This window comes from Gavia stellata, chromosome 17 (genome assembly GCF_030936135.1).
Source record: "Gavia stellata isolate bGavSte3 chromosome 17, bGavSte3.hap2, whole genome shotgun sequence".
In the NCBI taxonomy this organism is placed as follows: domain Eukaryota; kingdom Metazoa; phylum Chordata; class Aves; order Gaviiformes; family Gaviidae; genus Gavia; species Gavia stellata.
Genome location: NC_082610.1, coordinates 13,599,997 through 13,627,762, shown reverse-complemented (window position 1 = coordinate 13,627,762; position 27,766 = coordinate 13,599,997). Strand labels below are relative to the sequence as shown.

At 37.1% G+C, this 27,766-nt stretch overlaps 1 protein-coding gene across 1 annotated transcript in view; it reads right to left on the bottom strand.

Moving 5' to 3' along the window:
* Nucleotides 1–4,238: 4,238 nt before the first annotated feature.
* STK33 (serine/threonine kinase 33) overlaps nucleotides 4,239–27,766 on the bottom strand; it is a 44,561-nt gene continuing 21,033 nt past the window's right edge. Inside the window, 9 exon segments of the mRNA XM_059826113.1 lie at nucleotides 4,239–4,318; nucleotides 10,689–10,738; nucleotides 10,740–10,774; nucleotides 14,622–14,710; nucleotides 15,731–15,830; nucleotides 15,832–15,867; nucleotides 17,112–17,216; nucleotides 18,532–18,641; nucleotides 20,866–21,109. Coding sequence (XP_059682096.1) covers nucleotides 4,239–4,318; nucleotides 10,689–10,738; nucleotides 10,740–10,774; nucleotides 14,622–14,710; nucleotides 15,731–15,830; nucleotides 15,832–15,867; nucleotides 17,112–17,216; nucleotides 18,532–18,641; nucleotides 20,866–21,109 — 849 coding nt within the window.

Below are 27,766 nucleotides of genomic sequence, written 5' to 3'. Positions count from 1 at the left end.
AATGTATTATTAATGTATCATTAATTCATGCCCCTCTGTTTTTAGACAAGTGAGCTAAAACTCCACTGAGTTAATAACAATCACAAGGACTGAAACAACAGCAACAAGACAAACCAGACCACTCTCAGTTTAGACGTGTAAGTCCCAATCGGCTGTCTTTCTAAAAAGCAGGTTTTGGATCAAACACAGGTCACTGACTTAGTATAAGAATTAGTGGATACATTTTATTCTGTAGCCTTATTTTATATAAGAAGTTCATTTTGTCATACACAGTGGTTGTTTGTGTCCCTGAAGTCAAGTGTACTGCTGTTCAAAATGTGATAAACTCAGTTCCAAACTCTTACTATCTATGAAATGTGTTCAATTCTCAGTCCAGGTTGCTATTCTTCATTGAATAGCAGTAAATCAAAGCAAGTGTGATTCATAGAAAAATACAGAAGTATATAATATCCTTTTACTGCTACAAAAGATTTATTTTTCAGAACAAAAACATAAAGCAGAAAATACTATGACATAACAAAACATAATTTTTAATTTTTCATTTTTTGTTCTGGTATCAAGCTGTACCTCCTTTAGCTACATAGTGTTAACATTGCCTTATTTGTCCTAATCTAAACTAAGGTATCGGTAGATATAGGATAATAAAAAAGCAAAGATATCAGAAATCTCAGAAAAAAATTGACATACCCGTAAGTGTATGTATTAAGAGTACATAGGTTCATAAAAATAGACCTTGGCTGCATTCTTGCCCTGTATCTATTTCTTGTTATTTTGAGTAAAATATTTGAGTAAATGTGGTATCTGAATGTCTAAATTCAATTTACTCTTTCTGTATCATCTGCTTCCATTATGCCAGTTGTATACTTAATGATGTGGTAACAATAAAAAAAGGTAATATATATGAAACTAAAACAAATGCATTCCTAAAAAAACCTGTGTTAATATCAAACCCAGTGTTTAAACTTGCTCTGTATTTGGTTTCTGTGACTATTACTGTTTACCAACAGAAGTATTAACCAGAAATATCAACTATAAATGTTTATTAGAGAATATACTTTGAAAGTAAATATTGATCTGTGTTCTACTAATCACATAACAAATGAAAAAACATATCATGTGATCTGTGTTTTCAATCAAAACTAATAAAGACAGATTAAATTTCTAATAGATTTTACATCATACTATTCATGTACAACTGACATGCAAAAATTACATAACAAATACTTTCAAGAAATTAATACAACTATTTGTGGCCATCTAAAACAAAGAGAAGCTAACTTCATCAAATAAATTATTTGCATCAAATTATGTTTTTAGTTCTACTCCCAAAACACAGAAGTAGCTACTGAAAATGCAATTGTCACATCCTAGTGAAGGATGCCTGTCACTTTATATAAAAGTAAAATATTCTGGAGTTTCATTCACATGGCTTTAACTTCTAATTTTAAGGTAAAAGACAAAATTAATATTTTAGTGCATTTTCCCCCAAAACTTTTAATCTCAAAATGTCTTCAACAAAAATTGCTGTTTTCTTTTATCCAGTTCTCCTTCCCAATCTCCCTCAGGACTTAAATCCACATGGAACTCAATTTCAAAAACAGAAAATGGGAAGGATGCGTTCATTTCAGGACACAATACTCTAAGTATTGGCTGGTGACAATGCCTGTTTTTCTGTTATTCACAGATAGGACTAAATTCTCTCCAGACTAAGGCAGTGACAGACAACAGATAACTTCAGCTAAAGAAATCAAGTAGGTGAAATGTATCACATGGAACCTTGAAAATCTGTGAAGAAATTTTCTGTGCCTTTAGAAAGGAGCAAAGAGTACCACATTTTCTTAATAGGTTTCTTATTGCTGCAATGCAGGAAGTAATTTATTAGGCATCCTAGACATCTTTAGCTGCACAAAGGTTTTCAAGAACTATTGCAGGGGCCAGAGTCTCTGAGCACACTTGGAAGAACGAGCAAGAAATCCCAATAGCATAGATTGCACAGGAGAAAGAAGCCCCTGACCCTTTCCTATTAGAGAGCAGCATATGGGCCATACTCTCGGAGTGTGACAGGCAGCAGGACTCTTGCTAGTCTACTCTTTCAATGTGCTGCCATACTTTTGTATTTTAATGGATTTTCTTTTTGTTGGTTACTATTGTGTATGCTTCTATTAGTATATGTTAAAATAGAAATGAAATGGAAAGCATAAAGTACACCTCAGTTTAAATTACATATAAAAATCCATCACGCTGGCATTGCCCCATTATGCAGAGGCAACCCTGTGCATTAACATTCATGAAAACAGAGTTCATGAGTCACCTCAGGGCTTATGCTCCCCATATAGGTAGAGACTGAGCCTGTCATGGCAATAATACCCTTGGTACCAAGATGGAGCATGCCATCTGCACTGCAAAAAGAGCTCGGGCAGCTAGCAAATTACCAGGGAGGCATTAGCTGTAGCCTAGAAGGGTCAAAGTTGTGATGGCAGCAATAATGGCTCTAACAGTATCTTTAAGCCCATTAAAGGAGCACCAGGAGCACAAGCTATTATTCAGGGTGGGAAGAAAAGTAATTTGCAAAAACAGAATTAAAATCAGAAGATGATCTTACGGCTTTTGTATTACTATTTTCAAATTAAGCAATAAAAAGAAGTGTGAATTGTATTCTATTAATTCATACACAATATTTTCATTCTTGTGTAGTCAACACAACAAGGGGTGAATTAATGTTACTTTGTTCTGACACCCTTGTTATTACAAAATGCTAATTTAAAAAAATATTTATATTGCTAATTAAGGAAGAAGGTCAGAAGTTCTAAGCTCCGGCTGCAATCAACACAGTTCACTGCTTTGAATTTTACAAGTTCTGAGCTGTGAATTGTGCTGATTGCAGACATTGCTCTGGATTCTTATTAGCCAGTCAAACCATCCAATTTCTACCAACCATTTTGTAATATATTCTATTGTATTATGTTGTGCAAATCCTACTACCATGATGCAAACATTAATATCATGAAGTACAACAATAAAACTCATTCTGTATCAGCATAAAAAGTACACATGGATTTTAGAAATAAAAAAAAAAAAGGCAATAAAGCTACAAACACTTTGTCATGCTGACACAAGAAGAGAAGTGAGCTAATTGTACAGAAAAGAAATCAAGGAACCAAAACAAAGTGGGAAGAAAAACCAAACAAAGAAAATCCAGAAAACAGGAGGTTTTGAAACTATGTCCTGTGTCTGCATGCTCATGTACAAAGTCTTAATTTACAAAAGAACTCAGCTGTATGCAACAAAAGTAAAACAATCACAGGACAGAAGTAACAACAACAAATGAAACAGCAAGTGGTAATGTTCTGAAACATTGGCATTAAAGCATCATCTGGGGCAACTGAGAGAAGAAAAAGACTGAAAGTGGGGAAAAAAACCCATGCAAATACATTATGAAAGAAAGAAAGTCTCTGCGTACAATGTGACATTTTAGTTGCATCATATGAATGGTAATTTATGTGCTTTGCTACAATTTATTTTTAATTACCAGAGTACCTTTTTATATTATTTAGCTAGTATAGGCAGGATAAGATTCTTCAGAGAGGAATTATTATTTTGTAACTAAGACAAATGTTACAAATGATGAAAGACTTCAATAAAAATATGCACGTACTCTTACAAATGTAAAATTCCATTTCTTCCTCTAATAACAGCAGACTAATAATCTTTCAAAGGACAGATAATGTGTATGGGGAGACCTGGCAGCCCTCAAACATCTCAGTTACAGAGTTACCACAGGCAGAGGTGGAGAAGAAAAGCCCTTACCCTGCTTGCATGGTTTGTGCAATCTATTTGAGGATTTGACCAATAATCTGTAAATCAGTAACTTAGTTCTCATATAGATCATATAGATCTATCTATCTCAGTTCTCATTTTATAGATCTCATCATATAGATCCAAACAACATATGGAAAAGAGAGGCCTAAACTCTCAGTTTAGTTTTATGGTGTTTCACTGCAATATTCTGTAATATTCTGTTATTTCAGGATTATAAAAATCAAATACTCAATTTTTAAAACTGAACTGTATCGTTTACTTTATTTTGCATAGAAATTTGTAATGTTTATGCACAAGCAATTACAGTTCAGTCTTTTGTGAAGGTTTAGCACACAGGTTTATTTTTTATTTCAGTGCAAAATTGTAAGAACTTGTATTATAAATGGGTCTGTACATTTTGTATGACTTTTACAAGCTACTTACAGCATGTACATAATGACACCTATGCTCCAAATGTCATACTGTTGGCTGTAGTCATAGGCAATGATAACTTCAGGAGCTGCCAACCAAGCAGAAAAAATAGTATTAATAATACAAAAAAAAACTTTTAAATGCTTAAACACAAAGCATGAAGAATGTGCTGATGTGGTATAATTTATTCCCATATGTAAAGAGGAACCAACAGCAGATGTTTAAATGAATAATGTACAGACCTTAACAATTCATGCTGATGCGTCCTCACTTTTATCATTTAGTTGTTAAGGGGGTGGTGACATCATGACATTAGCTGTATGATTAAACTTAGTATTCTACCACAATAAGTTATTAAAGCAGTATTCATTACACACTGACTTGAAGTACTGCAAGACACCATACAAACTTCTTTTTCTCCCAGATATAAGTGTAGTACATAACAACACAGGGGTTTTGCAAAACACAAGAGCCTCTGTTTGCACAGATTAGCTTGAATACATCATACAATGAACAAAATCAATGCCAAAATACTCTAAAATAAAAAAAAAATCAAACCTATTTATTTATATCCTAGACTAAAACTTCACAAATTATAATATGTTCACTAATCACTTTATAGTATTTCAGTTATATGTCAAGAAGATGTTACTTTGGGGCCACCTTAGTGATATTTTATCTACTTTATCATGGGAGATGTGGTTGTGAGTTCACAGCAAAATCTGTGGTCTTCACTTCCAGAATAAATGCGGATGACATACTTAGCCCCAGTAAGGAACAGAAGATAAAAACCTTCACACAACAGAAGAGGAGGTTGATAGATACTACTTTATTTGGTGTTGTCCCACCAAATCAAAAACCTTGTTCAACTGTCATCTCAGTTTTTTATGTTTCAGGTAGGTACCAAGCTTCAGATATCTAATTATTATGTCAAGGAACTTAAAATGGTTAACTTAATGGTTTGGTAATACCACAACTGGTAAAACAAGACTTTAAAGGAGATTCTTACCATTAATATTGCCAAACTGGCCAAAACCTACAGTGTCACCTCATTTTTAATCAATTATTTTGAGAACATTTTAAACCAGCAGTAATTCATCCTATTACATCCTGGGAAAACTTACAAACTTATACAAGTTTATAACCTTATATACATATCCTACAGAAAATAAAAATGACTGAATCAGGGAATTGCTATTGCCTTCACAATATTTTTTTTTATTAATAAACCAATCTGGTTAATGAATTTCTACAAGTCTCACACACAAGAAGAGAGCATACAAAAAATGGAAGTAAGAACAAAAGGTAAATATAAGCACAGAGAGGCAAAATCAGAAAGGAAAAATGAGGAGCAACTAACAAGGGACGTAACTAAAAATGAAATAATCTATAAATATATGAGTAGTAGGAAGACAATGAATAAAGAGGCTGGTATTGTATTCAACCAAGAATGCAATTGATAGATGATGCTCAGAAGGCAAATGTATTTAATATCTTCTTACATCAATCTTAACCAAAATGTCAACTGCAAGCAGTGGATAGCACAATCAATATCAATGACAAAGGGGCAAGACCTCAGTTTTTAACAGAGAAGCAAAAGGTTAGCAAGTACTTAGGTTGGAAATTTTAAAATCAGCCATAACCGATAAAATTCATTTTAGAGTACTTTAAAAACTGACAAGACTTTTCAGAGCTATTAGTCGTTCAAGAACTATCAGTGGAAGGCAGGTAAAATACCTGAAAACTGAAAAAGGCAATCATGGTATCTATCTGTAAGAGGGTGAAAAAGCTGGCATCAAAGAATTACAGATACGTCCCATTAATTTTAATTCCCAGGAAATTACTGGAAATAATAAGCACCTAGAAGAAAACAAAGAGGTAAGTAACAGCCATTATGCACCTGTCAGGAACAAATCTCCATGTAGCACAGGTTGACAGGCTTCGGGGTTAGAGGAGGAACACTAAATGTCACATATCTCTATTTTAGTAAGGCTTTTCATACTGCTTCACGTAACTTTTTTCATAATACTCTCTACATTAAAATATCACAGGAACAATGCACACATGCTTTAAAAAAATGCTTCTCAGAAAGTAGTTGTAACTTATTCATTGTCAAAGTGGAAGGCTTCATCAGGGGATGTTTTGTAGGTGTCTGCCCTAGGCATGATACCATTATAATTGATGACCTGGATGATCCAAGAGAAAACACACTTATTAAATCTGAAGACAACATCAAGCCAGGAATGACAGTAAGAATATAGAAAGACAAGCTCAGAATGCAAACACAAGAAGAACTGGTCAGGCAGCAGCTCAAGGACTGTTGTGAATCACGAGCTGAACATGAGTTAACAGTTCCAGTGTTACCAGACAACGTCTCTGTGAGGCAGGATTAGCGTAAAACACTAAACTCATTGTGCACACCTGCCCTTTCTGAGGAGGCCAAGGCCAACATTCCTCCCCTTGTCTGGGTTAGAAGCCTGTTTAAATATGCCGTGTGAAAAACAGGCCAATGGCCTGACTCCCAGCATTTACCTCTTGTTCTTTTGTGCGGACTTCAGAGTCCTTAAATAAAGTACAAAAAGACAGTCACCACCTGCGTTTTATAGGCAAGCCTGAGGTCTGCAGTACATACAAAACAATCCTTCCACTCAGCCCAGCACTGGTGAGGCTTCAACTAGATACTGTGCTCTGTTTTGGATACTCCCATTTTAACATAATAGGTACCAAATGGAGCATGGCAAGTCAGTCACAAAGATCAGAAATGCAGGACAGGACTGAGAAAATTCTTCCTGTTTAGTCTAAAGAACAAGAGACCAAGGGAGAAGTGTGATATCAGATTGCTGAAAATAGGAAGGTGGCTACCTGTTCTTCATATCCATGACAGATAAGGCGAGAATTAATAATCTGAAAATATGAAGTGCAGTTCCACCCTTTTCTTTAGCCCCACGCATAGGCTCCCACCACCTCCCTTAGGTCAGCTCTAGCAATTATGTGGCTGCAGGTGAGTTAACTGAAAATTTATAATGAAAAAAGTGATTAGATCATGGCCTGTAGGTATAAGTTTAAGCTGATTGTCAAACTGAAGGTTCAAGGTAGACAGGAGGAAAAATTTCTAGGAGGATAATGAAGCGTCAGAATAGAGTGCCTGGGAAGATTACGGAGTCTCTGTTGCTGGAGGTCTTTAAGTACACTTTACACAAATATTCATCAGAAATGACTTCAGTATAGCTGCTTCTTTCTTTGGACAGAGAAATAAATCAAATGACTCGAGGTCCCTTCCAGTGTTGAGACTCTATGTTTCTGTCATGATTAGTAAATCGGAAAGTAATTTCATCCCAGGCAAACCCCTCACTTAAAGAAGTATTTAATACTACTAGTATTTCATCAATCAAAATGTCATAAGGACTAATTATCTTCCTCAAAAAAGGATTTTATTTTTTTCTTCAGTCTGTTATAAGCAAGCTGTGAAATGTGTTGCTGGTATATATACCATCGAGGAAAAGAACTTCATAAAATTAAAAAATGAATGCTATATTAGATAATGAAGTGAAGTATATTATAGCATGCAGTATAAATCAGAAAGGGGTACAAATCTTTATATTATGGAATGCAAAGCATTCATTGCCTAAATAGGCAAAGAAAAAACCCTGAAAAGCATGTCCTTTGGACAGGCTATGTCATAATTACCTGCTTTTGTGGGTTTTTTGAACTTCTATTTCAAAACCAAATAATAATCAGCATCATACACTGGGATAGACACATTGTTTGGATGGAATTTTTCTAGGAAAAAAATGGTTTAGAATTTAATCCCCTTGTTTAGCTGGAGGTTCCTAAAAATTTCTGCAGTACATCAGAAGTTACAAATTAGCTTTACATAACCAGAGGGAGGTATTGTGATTCAGGCAGCACTGTTGCCTTCAAAAACACCCAGCAATAGAGAAAAAGCTGACCTTGTAAAAACAGAATGTGTTACTTGCACTGAACTTAACTTAGCAATAATACAAGGTAGACTGAGGCAGTTTGAAGACAACATCATGTAGAATGGAAATGCAAAGTGAGTGTTGTCTCCATGGAGGGCATGATAAAATTCATGAGAAAATAAGAAGTAGTTCTGCATATCATCTAAGAGATTGTAATGAGTACCTGATGGGCTAGGGAGCAGAGAGAAAAAAAAAACCAGCAGAAAAGAAGTGCCTGACAATGAACAGTATAGCATCATCAAGGAATATCATCAGACAAGAACCCAGACTCCTCTACAGCAACATCTATGATCTCATCAAAATCTTCCCTAACTGCTACCTTCCTTTGTTGTAGTAGACATAGAGTTAATTTCATGCAGCCTGCAGGTATTGATTATAAGGCGACTCCCTGCATGACACAGCATGTCACTGCTTGCACTCTGAAGAGGTACAATCAGCTGGAATGGCTGTTTGTCCTCATTGTAGAGACTTGCTTGCCTGTCTTCTTTAGGAACTGGATAGTGAGTGGAGTGAGAGCATCCCCTCAATCAGCTGACCCAAGCAGTGGTTGGCAGCAGTCCTCAGCTGGTGTGCAACAGTTGTACCTCTTTTCCCATGGGCAGTTGAGAAGTATGGAGTTCTTCCATCTCTCTTATGCAGAAAGGAGTTTGAAAAGAATTAGTTACCTTGCATTAAAACCAACTCTTTGAATCTCTGACTACCTCTGGCCACCAATGGCAAATTTACAAAAACCACACACATTTGATTTCAGATTCTTTGGATAGTAACGTCTCCTGTCAACCTTGTCTAGGCTTTAAGCATCCATGAACCTTCCAAGGCAGGCTTAAAGTACGGCACAACCTTAAATACTATTTAAGTTCTTAAACAATGAAGAATTTCAGAGGTTTTGAACTTCCAGAATAGCAAGAGAAAGAAGAAACACGTGTAGACAAACATACCGCAGAATTAATTTAAAATAAATCATTGCTTGTTTTCTTCAGAGCCCCATTTATCTCCAGTTTAGTCCACTGAACGAGTAGAGGCAGACAGTAAAGCCCATGACTATTAAAAGAAACCTTACGCAGAAAGCACTACTCATCACCTGTCCCTGAAAAGGGGATGTAAAGAACCTATGCAGCTGTTCTGCTTACCTACAAGAAACATATGCCTCAAAAGACCTATGAAGGCTGACTGAATAACAGCTCAATGAAATACAATTATTTCCAAGAGATCTTAGGTCATCCCTAATGTTGTTTGATACAGGCAGTATCCAAAATAAAATGGTGATTCCATACGCTTTCAACAAAAGCTACAAATAGCTGAAGAGATTACATTTTTCTGTCAAAATCTGAGCTCTTAAACAAAATCTGAGCTTGCAAGGCACATACCTTAGCCTCCTTTCCTTAGAGTTGAACTCAGAAAAGGAAAATGAATCACAATTGAAATTCAGAATACACAAAATTGAAATGAAACCTGCATATTGCTCTGTCTGTAGCCAACAGTGAAAGATGACTCTGCCAAAAGAGCCCAGACCCATTTCAAGAAGTTGGGGGAAGGGAAGAAAAAACTATGCAGCTATTGGGTCAAGGATGGTTCTATCATTCCCTTCAGAAAAACCTTAGAAGCTCAGAAGATGTGTGCTTCCTGGCTGGAGGTACAAGACCACTGTGGAACCTGGCTACGCTCAGTAGAGAAAGAGCTGAGAGAGCTGTCCCTTGCCGATCTCGCAGCCAGTCTGGATATTTTTAACAGTAAGTGTTGACATCTCAGATGAATAAAAGACAATAAGGAATCACTCTTACCAGACACCACTAGCCAAAAGAAACTGAAGGGCATGTAAAGCGGAGTGCGTATGGACAAGCCACATAAATTCACTGGTTTTTTCATATCTATAACAAGTAGTAAGCATGTTTAAAACACCAGCAAGTATCAGGATCTTGCCAGCTGCCTTGCCCTGATACCTATCTATACCTGTTGCAACCTGACCCCTCCAGATCCTCAGGAGAAGGCCTGATCTCTGACAGACCACAGCGAAAGAGACTGTGAGCAGTCTGCCAAGGATCCAACAGTTGCACCATACTGTGAACAAACACAGTGTTAATCTGTGGAATTCGTTGCTGCATAGAAGCTATAACTTAGTAAAATGGGCACATCAGAAACAGATACTATGAACACTCACATTTATATAATGCCAAATGCATATGAAATGTAAATTCTTATAATGATGGAAAATTTATTCCACAGCAGCGGCGTAAGATCTGATGAGCCCCACTGAAAGGTTGTTATCAGTTATAGCTCCACCTTTCTCTGAAGCTCATGCTTTGGGTCTCAGAGATAATGATATGAGATTAGAAATATAGGCAGTTTAAGCTAGTATGACAATTCCTGTGAGAAAATAAAAAAAGAAAAAGAAGGGACTTAGAGATTGTATGACTCTCTGTGATCTGGAAGGAAGCTAGCGAGTTGTAGCTCTTAAAAAGAACGAAGTGCTGAACTTACCCGTGTATATAGGAGTCCCACAGATAGACTGAAACATGCTTTCACTACCACCAGCCTGTTGGTACAGCTAAACCAAAGTCAACCACCTAGTAGAAAAAAAAACAGTATTAAAGCTAGCAATAAAGATGGACTTTTTTAATGATTTGTTGAGTGCAGAACTTACTGTTTATAGTCAAAATGCTGAAGTCAGAGAAAAAACATTAAAAATGAGACTTTCATATAATGATCTTCAGTCTCTTCCTCCCCTATTCTCCATAAAGATAAGCAAGTTTGTGACAAACACCACCAATATTTGTCCTGTAATTACTTTGCTGGGCAATTTGTTCCACTGTCTAAGTGTTTTTTATGATATAACAGCTTTTTCCTTGGCATTCAACCTCACATTAAACTAAGTATCCTCCAAGGACACAGGCCAAATCCCTGCTGACCGCTTTACCTTTTCTGTGAATAAGGCAGGTTGGAAAGCCCAACTACAGCAGACTGATGGTGGAGACGCTACATTGCTGTGGGCAAGGAGGGACAGAGAGAGAAGTTAGAAGGTCAAGCTAAATAAAACCCAGTTGTTGATAAATCGGAGTACTGCTTGTTAAGAACCTCAATGAAAACCTAAGCTGTCACATGAACATGGACAACTCCTCAGCTGATGGCTACAGCATGCTTTCGGTGGGTCCATTCCTCCTCACAGCTGTCGGGACATGTAGCAGCAGGAAAGACAAAAGGCTGGAAATGTGCCTCCATCATCTCCACCAGAAACAGATGATCCCTGGCGTGGCTCCAAACCCAGCTGAGCAGCAGATCTTCCCCTCTGCCTTCAGGGCAGCGTTTCAGGGCCAACCACTCAGTGGGTCAGTGGCTTTGGCCCACTGAAATTTGCGTCTCATATTATATTGCACAAATACATTTGTGTTTGTCCATCAGACTGATATGGATTCCACTGTCTCTCAAGCTGGTCTTTAAGAAAAAGAGGATGCAAAATGAAAATGTCACTTCTGGAGACAGTTTTCTATTTGTTGTTCTGTTGGTGTGAACCAGACAAACTAGAAAATCTTAACTAAAACCCAGAGAGTGTTATTTTTGATTTGGTTTAAGTTGAACCAAATTAATTTTAGTCTACATGGAAGTAGAGTGAGCAAATTAAGAGGGAGAGAGAATATACCCACATTTAGAAACTTCTCTCTTGTCCAGTTATGATCCTGGAGTTCACTGAAACAGATGTTTGTGTGTCCACCCTCTCCCAACCCTCAAAAACATCTTTACAGTGGGCAAAGTTTTAACCACAAAGCTAGGTGTTGTGGTTTGGTTTTGTTTGGTTGGTTTCAGTTTTGGGGTTTTTTTTTTCAGAGTGTTGGTGGTTTAAAACAATAGAAAAGAAACTTAGCTGCTCCTTTTCGTCTTACCAGTGTCTATGAGTAAAAACTACTGCCCTGACTTTACATTCGTTAACACGTTATGAAGGAATAAGATTATTGCATTCTGCCTCCTTGCCACTTTCAACACTGTGTTTTTGAGATATTAGTGAAGGGAAATGGGGCCAAATTATGGTTGTGTTTAAAAGTTACCTGTGAGGAGACAAAGGTAAAAGTCTGTGTCTTTCAAATAATTGTCATGCCATAAGCAGCACAATATCAAAGCCCTGGATGTAAGAAAAGTTGACTTAAAATATTAGAGTCATGCTGTACACCATGATGAAATAAGCGAGGTTTGGTCACAAATTTAGTATTTCAGCATTCCAGGATATTACAATTCAGCCACTGTACCTTTTTTGTTAATGGGGGAAAAAATGGTGGGGAGGTGGGGGCGGGTGAGGGTAGCAGCTCCTGTTCTCTAGTACCTCCTTGCAGGCATTTTGGGTGTCCTAGAATAGCCTATCATTACCTAAACTCACTTCCTTCTTCCCTTTCCTTTCCCATGTGACAAAACCATGAGGAGCTCTGGTATTCAAAATGAGAGAGGAAAAAAATAAAAAAAAAATCACTCACAACATCTTCCATACAGGCATAACACTCCACATACCCACGAACAGCAAACTGGAAACCTGATTGTTTCCTTTTGGAGAGTCACCTTTCCTTGTAAAAAATTACTTAAACTCTGTCTTTTTTGCTGCGAAAACTGGAAGTTGTTAGGACCCATCCCTTGGGCTTTGACTTCATCCCTCATGTGGGAAAGCATTTCAAAGGGTGCAAAGACATGCTGATTTTATATATATTTTTTAATAGATGGGGTTTTATCCTGATAGTAAAACCTTATTCAGGTGTAATATTTATGTGGAGAAGCCAATTTCTTCAGTATATTTTTACACTTTTTATCTCAAAGTCTGTGAGACAACCTGAAGCTGTCAGTATCCCTGAGTTTGTGAAGGAATGTCCTGATACCTACACGTGGCTTGAAACTGAAGGTCTATCTATACTTATAAACAAAATCTCATCTAAGCCCCGGGCCAGTACACACTTGTGCCATGTACTAGTGTATCATATGGAAGAATCTCTGTTCTTTCACTGGGAGGAATCTGTGTCTGGATTTTTCCCATAATTCTCCCTGCATGTCCTGCCCCAAACCATAAAGTCGTAAAGATTCAGGAAGACTATTTCTCACAGCCAAAACCAGGAGGGTGCGAACCTTAGCCTCATGTTTAACATCAGCTGCCTCAAGCCTGAAAACTCTGAAGCAGATAAATGTTGTTCTTAGCTGTTTATTTCACGCTGCGTGATGGACCTCCCCTTTCCTGTAGCTGCTTTTATTGCCACTAGCCATACCAACTTTGGGGGTTGCTTCCTTGTTTTCCACCTCTTCCATTAAAGTTATTCAGGAGTTAGTCTCCTCTTAAATCAGGAGAACAAGGAAAATGGGGAAAGATCCATTCTCATTCACAAGATGGAGGCCAGGAAAGATACTCATACCTTGAGGGAGAGATGATAGAGTGTGATAGTTGCTCTTCCAAATGGATATATAAAGCAAGGCCATGAAACAGGAATAGCTGGCCGTGATGGTTTCCACTGATGGAAGTGGTGAGCTGACTACAAGGGTGGAAAGCCGGTTGGCAAACCGGAAGATTTATATCAATGTCTTGCCTATCTCTAGCATTTGCAGGAAGAAAGGTATAAACTGCCCCAAACTGAAGGATATAGGGAAATCCAAGATTATGGTTCTTAACATGACTATAATATTATATAAAAATACACAGTTTAAGAAACATAGCAAATAGAGTTCTGCACGCTGGATTTCTCCCACCATGAATTACCAAGTTGTCCACACTCTTCAGCATCTGAAACACTTCTCAACATGGACTTTTTCTACCCAAGACAGTCCATTCATGATCCAGTAATTCAGTTTTACAAGGTTATTTTAGAAGATGCCTATGTTTTCACAGTAACTACTTCTAAAACAGCAAATCAGAAATGGGTAATTAGCATATGATTTATTAAGCATCAAAGACTTTTTTTTTCCAATAAAAGGAAGATGTAAGCATATGGTACATTGTGTTTAGGTAGTAAACATTTATCAATATCAAAAGGATCCTGTAAAGTATTTATATTTCAATCAAGGGCACAGTCTAAATAGGCTTTTTTCCTAAATTACTAACAGATTTACATTAAATTGACAATATTCCTAATTTAAAAATTAATTACATTTCACAGCACCTGCTGGCTTCCTGTAACTAATGGCTTGGGACTATGCTAATGTAGATCTAGATGAACAAGATATGGTTACTTTAAGGATTTTTTTTTAATTGACCTAGAAATATACTTATGATTTAAAAAAAAAAAAGCTTTTTTCAGCAGTGGCACTTAGCTTCCAAAATGATTTTTTTCCCTAATAACACCATTTAGTAGCTCATTTCAGAAGCTGCTAATAGGTATCAAAGTCAGGTCTCCCAGTAATACCTGGATATTAAAACCAGTTCTTGAAGCAGAACTGCTACAATTGTCATCTTACCTTTATGTTTAATTTCATTTCATTTGCTTCATCGATGTCACTGCTTTTAACTAAAATGTTTTCCAGTTTTAGCTCTCTGTGAACAATATCTGCCAAGAGAGAGTAAGAAATAAAATGTTATCAGTTGCAGTGAAGATACTCTGACAGAAATGTTTTAAACTCTTTCGATTGAGTAATTTCTTTGAGCAATTCCAGTGCATTTTATTCTGAATTACTGGAAGCCTAACCAAAAGCATCTTCCCCATTTCATCCAGGGAGTCCTATAAGTATTTCAAATTTTCAAATATCATTCCTCCCCACAATCCTGTAACAAAGGAAAGAGTTCGTGTTGGTTCAGTCTTTAATATCAGTAGATCACCTGACATCATCTAACAAAAAAGTAGGGTTTATATTGTATAATTATCAAATTTGCACATAATTTCATATCCAAAACCAGTAGATGATTCTGCCCTTCCAATGAGTACACAGAAGAAACAAGGCTCTAAACAAGGTACCATTCCATAACCCCATACATCTCTATGGAAACAAAGGTAAATGAAGGATTTATAGAAGTAATATGCTGTAACAGAGAGATTAATAATTTCGGTGTAAAAAAATTCAGAATTATTCACAATCCTACATTACCTACCAATTCTCATTTTTTGGCTAGATAGGTTAACTCTGTTGTGGACTGTGCAGAACTGTAATGCTTCTGTGTGCTAGATGAAAATGCTGGTGTTTACTGAATCCTAAATGCAACACATACTGTTAAGAAGTATCAGAAACAATCCACTTCTGCTTTTTTACCTCCTGTAATAGACTATACACTTAACAACTAAAAAAAAATTAATTTTATAATGCAAAGCAGTTGCAAGTTAGGAAATAATACTACATGTTATTATCCACAGCTGCTACAGAAAGAGAAATAAAAGAAGAATGGTAGCAGTTATTGCATCTGTAAAAAAATAAAGCTCTAAAAAAGCATTCATGTATATTTTACTTTTTCTTTACTGGACTATCTTTATACTATGAAATAAATAATAGGTAAGACTAGCAATCAGTAGCTGTTGTTAAACGTATGAACACTCGAAATCAATGAACATATGGGAGAGACAGAGGAACTTAATTACCCTTTTTGTGAAGATACGCTGTTGCTGAAGCAAGACTCTGAATCATGTGCCTTGTCTCATTTTCTGTAAAATGTCCTTTACTACAAAGAATTTTTTTTATGTTCTCCATCCTCACACAGCTCCATTACAAGATACATCTGTTAATATTAATAAAGAGGGAATGTAATGGCTTTGTTATTTCTGAGTTTCGTTTCTTTTAATGTAATAACAATATATATGATTAATAGCAGTGCTCCAGCTGCAGTGATGACCTAGAACCCCAATGCACTTAGTATTTTATGAACAGAAGACAAAAGACAATTGTCCTGCCGCAAATATTGCCAGTGCTTACTACAACAAACTCTCAGGCTTTCAAAACACATACATTTAAAAAATGTATAAAAATAGTATGATTTCAAAACAAGGACTAAGTATGGATTTAGCTTAAAGCCCCTATCATTCAGTGCATCATCAATGGCTTTTACAGAAAGCCTAAGAAAGTACCAACATTTGAAAAAATATAAAATGCAACTTTTCAGCAACTAGGAATGAAAACTATAATACATTACTCAAATGAGACTTCTGACCAATTCAATACCCCCCAAAAAACCCCTATGCTTACAGCAAATATTATTTTACATGTGTTACTGCAATATTTATAATATGGTGCTGTCATTAGAAAGTCCTGAGATCTTTTCTGTTCAGCTCAGCGATAACACCTTTCCACAAGTAATACAGTAAGTTAAAGGCAGAACAGTAGTAATTTAACCTCAAAAATAAGATTTCCACCATTCTTTGGCTTTATAACAATTACTGAAACAACAGACACCTATAAAAAAACAGAAAGACTGCTTATCAGCTGATGTATCCCCTTGTTAGAAATGCCATGGACACACCACACAAGATGACCACTTTCCTTATACACTTTTCCACTACAGCAAACAAGCAGAGAAAAGAAACAACTCTGTAATTTTCATGGTGACTGTATTTAATTATTGTTGCAATAGTTCTGAATAGAATAGGAAAAAAAAAAGAAAATAAGAAAAAGAAGATATGAGAATTGGAAGAAGGAAGAAATGAAAACCTAGGCTGTAGTAATTGTCTCTGCCTATCATAGACCAGCAAACAAAGCAGGCTTAGTCAGGTATTTCCCTTGACATAAACAGGTTTTTTCCTCTGATGAACCGCAAGTTTGCATTTCCAGTAACAGTGGCTTAGCAGGAATTCAGAGAAAATAGAATACAAATATTTCCACAATGTTTTGGTCAAGCGCTGTAAGATTGGTGTCAAATTAGAAAATTGTTAAATAAGATATATGATGAGTTACCATGGAACAGAGATGGCTCTTTTTTGTTTGTTTTTCAGTCTACCGACAGCAGCACAGCAATTAATGAAATCTTACCTTTGGTGTCTCAAAAATCTCTTCTAAGTGTATTATAAGATCATAGCTCACTCTCTTTAAGAAGCTCACATCCTATTCAAGTAGCTTCATGGCAGAACTTGAACCCTTAGTTATTGATGGGAAACACATTTTACAAGTATAACAATAGTATTTTTTTCAACAACAGCAATTTATTTTTAAAAAAGCTATAGGATGTATTAAAGGAATTAATAGGTCTTACATTCAGAAACATGACTAGCAAGTAAATCCTACTGTATTGCAGGATTTTTTCCATTAATCTAATAAATTTGGCCCATAACATCTTACATTTTAAAATACACAATTCTGTGAAATGTCATGTAAGCCTACAAGTTTGAGTAGTGTGAAAATGGTTGTGATTGTATGCAACTGTTTTCACACTGTCCAAACACATCACGTACCGATGAAACAAAAGTAAAAAGGACCTTACTTAAGTAGAATAGGTGATGTTTAATAAGCATATAAAATGAACACAAAATAAAGATGTTGGGGCAATGAAGTTAAACAAAATAGAATTATTGACATTGGAAGCTGGCAAGCTCAGTGGAGCTAATACCCATGATCTCACAAATGTATGAACTAGACAAACGAGCAAAAAATTATTTTACAGAGCACCAAGCATACTAGTACCCACCACCAACTTGATGGTTCTTTGTGTGGTATCACTGAGATGAAACAATTCAATCTACCCTACATGAAGGTATCCCATTTAAACATAATCATACCCAGTATTGCCACCGCTGCCATGTGCTAACAATGACCAAAGCACAGTATTTTTCTAATTTGTTAAATAAACGAAAATTTTAAAGAATTTATTATTGCCAATTTAACAGTTTGAAAAGTTTAGAATATCAAGAGGAACAAAATAATGCATCTGAATTTTCACCTGGTAAATTGTGAGTTTCAAGATTCATCATGCAGCCACAAAACATTTGGCATAAAGTTGTACCGCTATATTCACAATGACTTGTGAAAGTAACACTTTGTGTTCCTAATTTATACCTTACTTTATTTTCGAAAATTAAAATAAATACTTAAAAAAGAAACACCTTTCAAATGCATATATTCTTTGATCAGATTTGGATAGTTTGAAATTTAATATGCAAACATCTTTTCAATTATTCTTTCATGAAGGGGTAAGTACCCTAACTTACAAGGTTAGGCAGTAGAATTTGAGTATTTTAAAAACTCCGTCTGCTTCTAGTTTCTGCTACAGGGGCAATGACCAAGACAGAAAATAATACCTGGAAAATGAGAATAAACATCTACATAGGTGAAAAGATAAATTCTGGTTCTATTGTGACATCTTGGTGCTCAAACAGAAATTGGAAAAAAAGAATCATCAGATCACAAGAAAGCTAAGAATACTTTAAAGAAAATCACCTATCTACATGATATTTACCTTTTTCCTGTTAACTTGGTTGGTGGCCCATTTTTTGCCCATAGTCCTATGTTTTACTTCAGTTACCACCCCAAAGCTGCCTTGTCCTAGTTATCTTCCAAAGAATAGATCTAATAAAGAAACAGATAATCATAAAAAAACCTTGCAGCTTTAAAAAAGTTTTAACATAATATATTTCTTATTCATTAATTTAAAGAAAACTAAACTTTGCAATTGTATGTTTAAAAGTTGTTTTTAATAGCAGAGAAGCAATCTGATTTTTCAACAAAAATATTTACAGATTTTTCTACTGACTGTCTTCGTGCATGCTTACTGTAAGTTTTAAGCTCAGCAACTTGTAGAGTTCAATATGAGTTTTCTACTTCACTTTGCAAAGTACCCTGAGCTATCACCATACTAACCACAATCCCAGAGGACTAACAGGTAAGGTGCAGTTCTGAAATATTAAGAACAATGTGGTCAGTGTGCAAAAAAATTGCTAGCATTGTTGTGACTTAGAACAGCAACATAAGTATGAACATGACTTCAGAAACAAAATAGTTACAAATTCTAATTTGTGGTAAGATTAAAGTTCAGAAACTTGCTTATCTGTGCAAATGCCTGTACACAGAGCATGCTGAACACAATTCAGCACCTACAGCAAATACTCTGTGACTTTGTCGCTGGTACCCAGACTCCTGCCAGGGTTAGGTGGAACTCCTGACTCCACCACCCAACCTGTCTCAGTCACCTCACCCATCTCAATGATCTCACCCCATCACTTGGGATTGCCTGGAATTCCATCATTCCTACCTAGGAATTTCTCTCTTTACTTTCCATGAAATTCCCACATTTCTGGGAAATTCCCCTTCTGCTTTCTAGGAGCACACATCCCTACCCCAAAATGTGCTTTGTAGGAATTTACGTCATTCTTTCTAGGAATACACTCCGCTACTTTCCAGGAATATCCTTCTGCTTTCTAGGCATTAACCTTCAGCTTTCTAGGAAATCTTCCACATATCCATAATTTCGCACATGATTTTTGGAAATTCCCCCCCTTGCTTTATAGGAATTCACACCCCAGCTTTCTAGGAATTTCAAGTGTGCTTTCTAGAGTATCGCCCTTTGGCTTTCTAGGTATTCTCTGGGTGCTTTCTGGCTTTGCAGGTGTTGTCCCCACACACCCCACCCTGCTCTCCTCCTTTTTCTACCTTCCACTTTCTAGGATTCCCCCTGTGTTTTCCAGGAATACCCTCTCCACTTTCTAAGCATTCCCACTTTCCTTTTCAGGAAGTCTCCCCAATGCTCTGCAGGTGGTTCCCCCTATGTGCTTTCTAGGAAATCCCCCTCCACTTTCTAGGAATTCTGTTCCTACTTTCTGGGAATTTACCTTGTGCTTCCTAGGAAATTCCAGTGTGGCTTCCCAGTTTCCTACCTGCTTTCCACAAATTCCCACCACCCAAATGCTTTCTAAAAACATGCCCCTCTGCTTTCTATGCATTCCCCCTACTGATTTCCAGGAATTTCTCATGTGTTTTCTAGGAAACCCCTCCTGGCTCTGCTTTCTAGGAAATTTTCCATTCACTTTTTCCAGGAAGTTTTCCATATGCTTGCTAAGAAATCCCACCTCTGCATTGTAGGAACCCTCCCCACTGCTCTCCAGGAACTACCCTCATGATTTCCAGGAAAACCCCTCCATTTGCTAGGAAATCTCTCTTCTGCTTTCCAGGAATTTACCATGTGCTTTCTAGGAAACTTGCCATGTGTTTTCTAGGAAACTTTCCATGTGCTTTCTAGGAAGTCTCCCCATTGTTTCGTACGAATTGACATTGAGGTGCTGGAGCGTGTCCAGAGAAGGGCGACGAAGCTGGTGAGGGGTCTGGAACACAAGTCTGATGAGGAGCGGCTGAGGGAGCTGGGGTTGTTCAGTCTGGAGAAGAGGAGGCTGAGGGGAGACCTTATCCCTCTCTACAGTTACCTGAAAGGGGGTTGTAGAGAGGTGGGTGTTGGTCTCTTCTCCCAAGTAACAAGTGATAGGACAAGAGGAAACGGCCTCAAGTTGCACCAGGTGAGGTTTAGGCTGGATATTAGGAAAAATTTCTTTACTGAGAGAGTGGTGAAACACTGGAACAGGCTGCCCAGGGAGGTGGGGGAGTCACCATCACTGAAGGTGTTTAAGGAACATGTGGACAAGGCATTGTGGGACATGGTTTAATGGGCATGGTGGTGTTGGGGTGATGGTTGGACTTGATGATCTTACAGGTCTTTTCCCACCTTAGTGATTCTGTGATATTCACGTATTTATCTCAGGTATCTGAAATTATGTTGGTTCCAAAGTGTTTTGCTGAGTCGGACGCTTTGTCTTTGCCAGAGGTACTACAAAGGTTGTGAAGCGAACAGGAGGGGGAAGCAAATTCTTAATTGTGGCAGCTGCTGGAATAATCTGCAGAGGGTGGAAATCAAACACAGAGAAATGCTTGGCTTGCCTCATCCACTGTCGAACCAATACACGCTGACTTCCCTGGTCAACCCGGGATAATGACAACTCTGCTAGCAATTCGGATACTGAGACAGTGAGTGGATAGTCACTGTATAGATGCTAGTGGTAAATAAAACAAAAAAAACCCAAAACACCTTCCATGATGCCTATAGCTTGGGGATTGCAAAAACTGTCTGTAATTGACAATTTATATATTAAAAACTGTTCTTAATAAAGTGGTACACCCTAAATGTAATACTGAAAAAACCAAGCATGTTTCACATAAAAAGAGTGTCATTTAATCAAACATTCTCATGTATTTTGTAAAACTCCTATGAGATCTAAAAGTGGATACTGTTTAGATGCCAGCAACAAAAAAACCAACTAGAGAACTACTGCAAGTTCAATTGCTAGGGGTAATAAAGGTGACTATCCAATATAATCTGGTACTGCTTTTGCAGTATCACAAATATCTATGGCTACACATCTCAAACTTCCTTGCTGAGACTTTGTGTGTCCGCCTACTAACCACATTTTCCACATAATTCACAAAGCAAATAATTGGTTGCATATTCAGATATGACTATTTTATAGTGATAGTTAATTTATACCCATGTATATGAATATAAAGAAATGTATATGTAGAAATGCTACTTGAAAGGGAACCCATTTATGTTAATACCCAAAATGATGGATTTTACTCTGAAATTTCAGTTTCAGTGCTTTTTTCAATTTTCTTTTCAGATGTACATATAATACAAACTCCTCCAACAAAAGCTTTTAAAGTTTTCAACCAAATAATTTTAAAGTCTACAATATTAAAGAAGGGATTATGATACAAGATAAATATGTCTCCGTCAATGTGTTAACTCCTGCAGGAATGATAGGAAGAGAGACTCTGTACATCGATAAGAATGAACTATGGAGAAATTAAAGACAATCAACTTCAAATCCAACTTCTGCCTAAATTTTTTCACCTACTGTCCTTAGTATAGTATTACCACTTACACACTATTGTATAACTGAAGAGTACAATATTTAAGAGACATCAGGGGTGCAGGGGGTGGTAGGAAAAATAGAAAATTGCCCACCACATGCAAGCTCTGACTCCTAAAACAAAAGCTTGATTTTCAAAATATGATGAACATGCAAATTTCATTAACTTCAACTGAATGTGTGCATTTCCAGTATTTCTAACAATCAAGTTAGTTGTACTTAGAGTACTCTTCAACAGAGCTGTAAAGCATGTGACCTCAGAGGTCAATTCTTCAGGGGCTCAGTCAACAAATAATCCAAATTCAGAAAAGACTGAGCATGTATTCACTGACCATGGGATGGATTAACTAATTGGGTATCACCTGATTATTTCTGACATGGATTTAATAGAGTTTTACTTACCTTTTTAACTTTATTTTTTTCCCTACAGAGTTACCCGGATCTAAGTCCTTAGAGTAATTTATAAGTTTACAGCCTATAAACATAATCTACATATGTTAGGCTACTTGTAGGACTAACAAGCCCTTTAGAGCATGCATTTCTTCATCAGTTTATACAGTGGTAAGAAAATATATCTATTGGGTGCGCAGACAAACCTTCTGCATGAATTGACTCAGTCTTAAGAATTAAGGCATGATATCACCAGATAAATATCACTACAAACCACTACACCATTTCAAAACATTATGTAATTCATCCCATTTATTATATTACCCTGAGGTAAAACAATAATGCTAAATGTCTAAAAAAATAAGTGGTTTTTAGAAGTTCAACATTTTAAGTTACTTTATTCAACATGTCTTCCAACGAATGGATTCTTTTAAACAGTGAAAAGCTTCTGCTGTGAAATTCCTGTCATGCCTACCTGACGTAACTAACCCTCTGTGTTTTCATGAATTTCTTGGAACTCAGCACTTTCTATAACCATTGAAAATAACATCAAGTTGTCATTAGGTGCAAGAGTTCAAAAACATTCTCTGTAGAAGAGATTTTACTCTATTATATAATACTTTAAAGAATTTATTGGGAAATATAATCCTTGCTTTACTTCAGAGAAACAAGCACCAGTAACTGTAGAATATGAAGGAATATCTACTCTTGAATATGAACTTCAAAAATACATAGCAAAGATAGGTCCAATTCCAGTTTGCTTACCTCCTCCACACATGCTGGACCCCTCAAAAGGTGAGGCTAATTTGTTATCCTCTCTGTCACTGGCTGTTTGGCTGGATGCCTCTGCTAACGCACCTCCAGAACACATGGGATCTTCGTTGCAATGGAGGCAAAAAAATACAACATAGCTTGGTTCAAACAAGGCCGAGCACATGGCACATTTTATGGTCTTCCTCTCACTGTTTTCAGCCATCTGTTCAGTCTTATATAGGCTTTGTCCAAATTAAATAAAAGCACAGAGACTGGCAGGAACGTGTCCACTACTTGAAGAAACAAAATAAAACCTGAGACATGAGGGGGCTGGTGGAACACAAAAGCCTTGTATTCTAACTACAGCTGTCCGCCGCACTGATGAGGAAGTAGAATGGCGTAACACAGCATACTGGTTTGGTCAGCAGATCTGCAGAAAACAAAAAAACATAGTAAAAAATGATACTTCAGCTTGTCTATCTACAGATTGCTGGTTGCATTCAGAGATGGGAAAAAAGTGTTTTTTCCACCAGACAGTTCAAAAATATAATAGATTTTTCCTTTAAAGCAAATTATATACAACACATTTTTAGAGGATTTCAAAATACTTCATTAAACCTGGGAAGCTGTTGATCTGGAGTGTCAAATAAAAATGAACTTTTGCTTCTAGCTGGCACCATGTGAGGACATACTTCAGCAGTACTGCCAAGACAGTGGTAATGAAAGCAAGTATTTCTGGGTATTCTTGTAGTTCCCCTTGAGAGCTACTGATCTGCACATGATTCCTTGAAGTCTACTTTCCTCAAAAAAGAAGCTGCGTGAAAAGGTTCAGAGGGAGTTAAAAAGCACTGAAGGCAGCATGCTTATCTAAACATTTTCAGGCAAGAAGCGAGAGCTAAGTTCCTCCACAGTGGAGAACTGAGAAGAAGCAATACCTGAAAGTGCTAGGGGATTAACTAGGGAACTATTAACTACCTTCAACTCTTGGAAAACCGTCAAGTTGAAGATGCTCAACTTTATAAAAGGGAGCTGTTCTTGCATTCCAGATGGCTAGCATAGGTGAGGCAGTGAAAACTACCTTTAACTGCTGTTACTGGTTCACCTTCTGCAGGACAGGGACTTGAGTGCCTACACTTGTCATCCCTCACTGAGCGCCTCCTCCCCACGCTGAAGCAGCTTCTGCCCTGCCCAGCTGCGAAAGGCAGCACCCCTTATCTCAGGCAATTTGGGGCTTCAGTCTATGGAGACTACAAGGGTGATGGCATTTTCGAGACCGAGATAGACAAATGAGATAAAAGAAGGATCCAAATTTCAAGGAAATGGAAAACATTGGCGTAAGCTGAGAGTGTACAGCCTGTGTTTCTGCAGAAAACAAGGACCAAATTTTCAGTAGGCATTCTGCAAAATCTCCTCTGCTCCGATACCTCTGATACACCTCAGAGATAAACTCAGATGTCATTTGAACATCCTTAAGCCCTTTGGTTCCTCCCTATCCTCTAGATCTAGGACTTTTTGAATGACAGATGGCTTATTAGAAAACAATAGTACAAAACCCTTACATGCAGGCAAAAACTACTTAAGAGAATGTTCTTTTCTGATATAGTGCTTTTGTAATGAGAGATAGCTTCTAATCTCACTTGATAGCCTACATTCTGCAATTTACATGAAATGTGATTAATACCCTATTTCCATATTTAAGTCTCTGACAATATTAGTACTCTTATTCCTACCATCTAAGAAATTTTTAACTGTAATATGATAAAATTATTACAGTGTTTGATTCTCTGAAACTTACCAGGGAAAAAAATGTGATAGCTAGCACAAAGAAGAGATAAGCTTAATGATACATAGAAATATTTTTGTTCTCTTGAAGATATTCTGAAAATACAAAAAAGACTAAAATCCTGAATTTATTTTACATTTTGTTTCTGGACAAAATTTTTGCTTTAAAAAATTCTGAACTGAGTAAAATCTTCTGTTGACAAATCAATAAACTGAAGGATACATTTTTTAACATTATCGATAAGCCTATGCAAGAAAAAAGAGGGATTACTTTTCCAGAAAATCTTTGTGAACTCTTCGTCCAGCCACAAGAAAGTACTACTACTAAAAGATTCATTCAAAATAAATACATAAATAAATAACCGAGGGCGGGACCTACAGCTGCTTTAAATCAAACTACTGCCAATAGAAAAAAAAGAAAAAACCCTCCTTCTACAATAGCTTTTGCTTGAGACTTCCTATTCTCAACACTTTAATCACCTTCTGAGAGTCATGTGGCCTTCCTCAGACCCTTATGGGTGTCAGTACCACAGGACAAGACATCAGGCAAACCCTACCACAACATCTGTGTGCACCTAACGGAGTATTTTGCAATGTTTTATTAATCACTTAAAGTAGAAACTATAACAACAGTATTAATTAACCAATTACAGAATGAACAGATAGCATGGCAGACAACCCTATAGACAGATAAAAATGAGAGTAGCTGAGATGAACCCAGCATACAGCAAGAATAGAGAGTACTCTGGAATACACAGTATAGTTGTTAGACATTCTTTGGTAATAAAACCCCAAAATCTCAAATGCTACAGCAGTGAATTATCTGCCTTAACCACTCTAGGTAACTATGACAAATGCACATTTATAGAATTAAAAGCTGTACAGGAGGAGGAGACAAATATTTGCTTTGTTCTTAATAAATAGGTACAACATAATATGCATGTGATACAAACAGGGAAATAGCAGAGGAGGAAACGTTACATGACAGCTTTAGGCACCTAGAAGCACTTCCCTATCATATTTGCAGCTTGCTTTCTTTTCCATTGTGAATTGACAATATGATCAGAAAGCAATCTGAAGTTATTTTTCCTTCCCAACTCAAAAGTATTTTTAGGTGCTTTTGATCAAAGTTACAATGGTGAGGGATCCAAAGGGCATGTGAGCTCACATCGATATATTTAGTTGTTACTGGTCAAGGTGGATACACTAATAAACACGGTGTCCGTCGTGAATAAAGAATGGTCACACACTAGGAATTCCCACTTTCATCTTTCTGATGTTGAAATGTAGGAACTACTTGGCCTATATATCAGAATCTGACATCCCAGATCTTCTTTTTTCTAGGAAAATTCCTAGAAAGCAGGTGGGAAATAATCCTGGCAAGTGATGAGGAAATATACCTAGAAAGTGGAAAGTGGGGTTTCCTAGAAAGTACAGTGTAAATGCCTAGAAAGCTAAGGGGTGAATTCCTAGAAAGCAAGACAGGAATTCCTAGAAAGCACATGGAGACTTTCCTAGGGACTCACACAGGCAGGTCTTTCCTACACAGCATTACGCTCTAGCTTTAGCAATTGCATCAGTTTTTGTCTGTGCAGAGACTAGAAGCCCTAGGATACTTTATCACCCCTTCCTGCAGTGACAAAATAAGAAAAATAACTTGGCAGTACAAACAAAGATAAAGCCATCATTTAGGTCAAACACTTCTAGATACTTTCTCTTCTAGACTGATCTGTTTGCTTTACTCTGCAGCTGCTAAGGGCCAGATACACAAAGGAAATGAGGCAGAAGGTAGGGGTGACCTTCCCTGCTGCGTGTTGCAGGTGCTCGAAGTCTGAACGAGCCTAAAATTCTGCTTTCACACATGCCCCAACTGCCACACTTGTACAAGGAAAAATACACCTCAAAAGTTATCTTGCATCTCAATCCAAATCGGTTTCCAGTGCAGTCTGCCCTGGTGGCGGCTCAGCTACGGATGGTCAGAGAGCACCCAAAGCGTTTCTGTAGGAGTGCTTTCAACCTCAGGAGCCGAGCAGCCGGCTGCTGTGCCCTGCACAGCCCCATAGGCAGGCTGTGGGGAACACAAGCCCCCCTATCAGTGACAGACCCAAGCACACATCTTGCCCTCTCCCTGAAGAGCATGCATGACATTTAGGCTCATCGGGGGTCAGGACAAACTCCGTCAGCTCTTCTGTTGTGACCATATAGAGTGTGTACCGTACCTCCTCGTTTGGCCATGTGCTAAAGGAAGGTGAAGACTTCCTCAGTTCTTTGACGGGAATGGTTCAAGGCTGTCCTGCAGCTGAAGCCCTGGGAACAAAAAGGACCAAAGACACATCCCTTTCTGCAGAACAAACACCACTCATAGCAGACATGTCTCCCCATGCACAACAGACTGAGATCTTAAGCATAACTTAAACACCTAGAAGTACTGTGATGTAGCTTTGGCTATTGAACATACTTCAAGTAGTTTGTTAGTCTAGCTCTAAATATGCCAGTGTTTCAGGGCTTTAGAAATATTTATAGATAATTATTTCCCCATATCCATACCTTAGTGAAATCTAGGACAGATGTTCAGTTAAACCGTACTACCATGTTACAAGAAACAGGTATTTTTTGGTATAAAAATACAGCCCATACTATCTTTTTTCATGCTCCTCCTTTCTTATCCTTTTGGTTGTGTTTAGGATTTCTGTATTATGCCTAAATTACACTGAGGATGCATTAAAGTTACAGTGGACCAATTTATTAACAGAGATAACAGAAACTAGTTACTACTTAATTACTAGTTACGAGTAATAGTCAGTAGTTATTAACACCTATCTCTAACCTTCATTGATTAGCAACTTTTATTCAAAA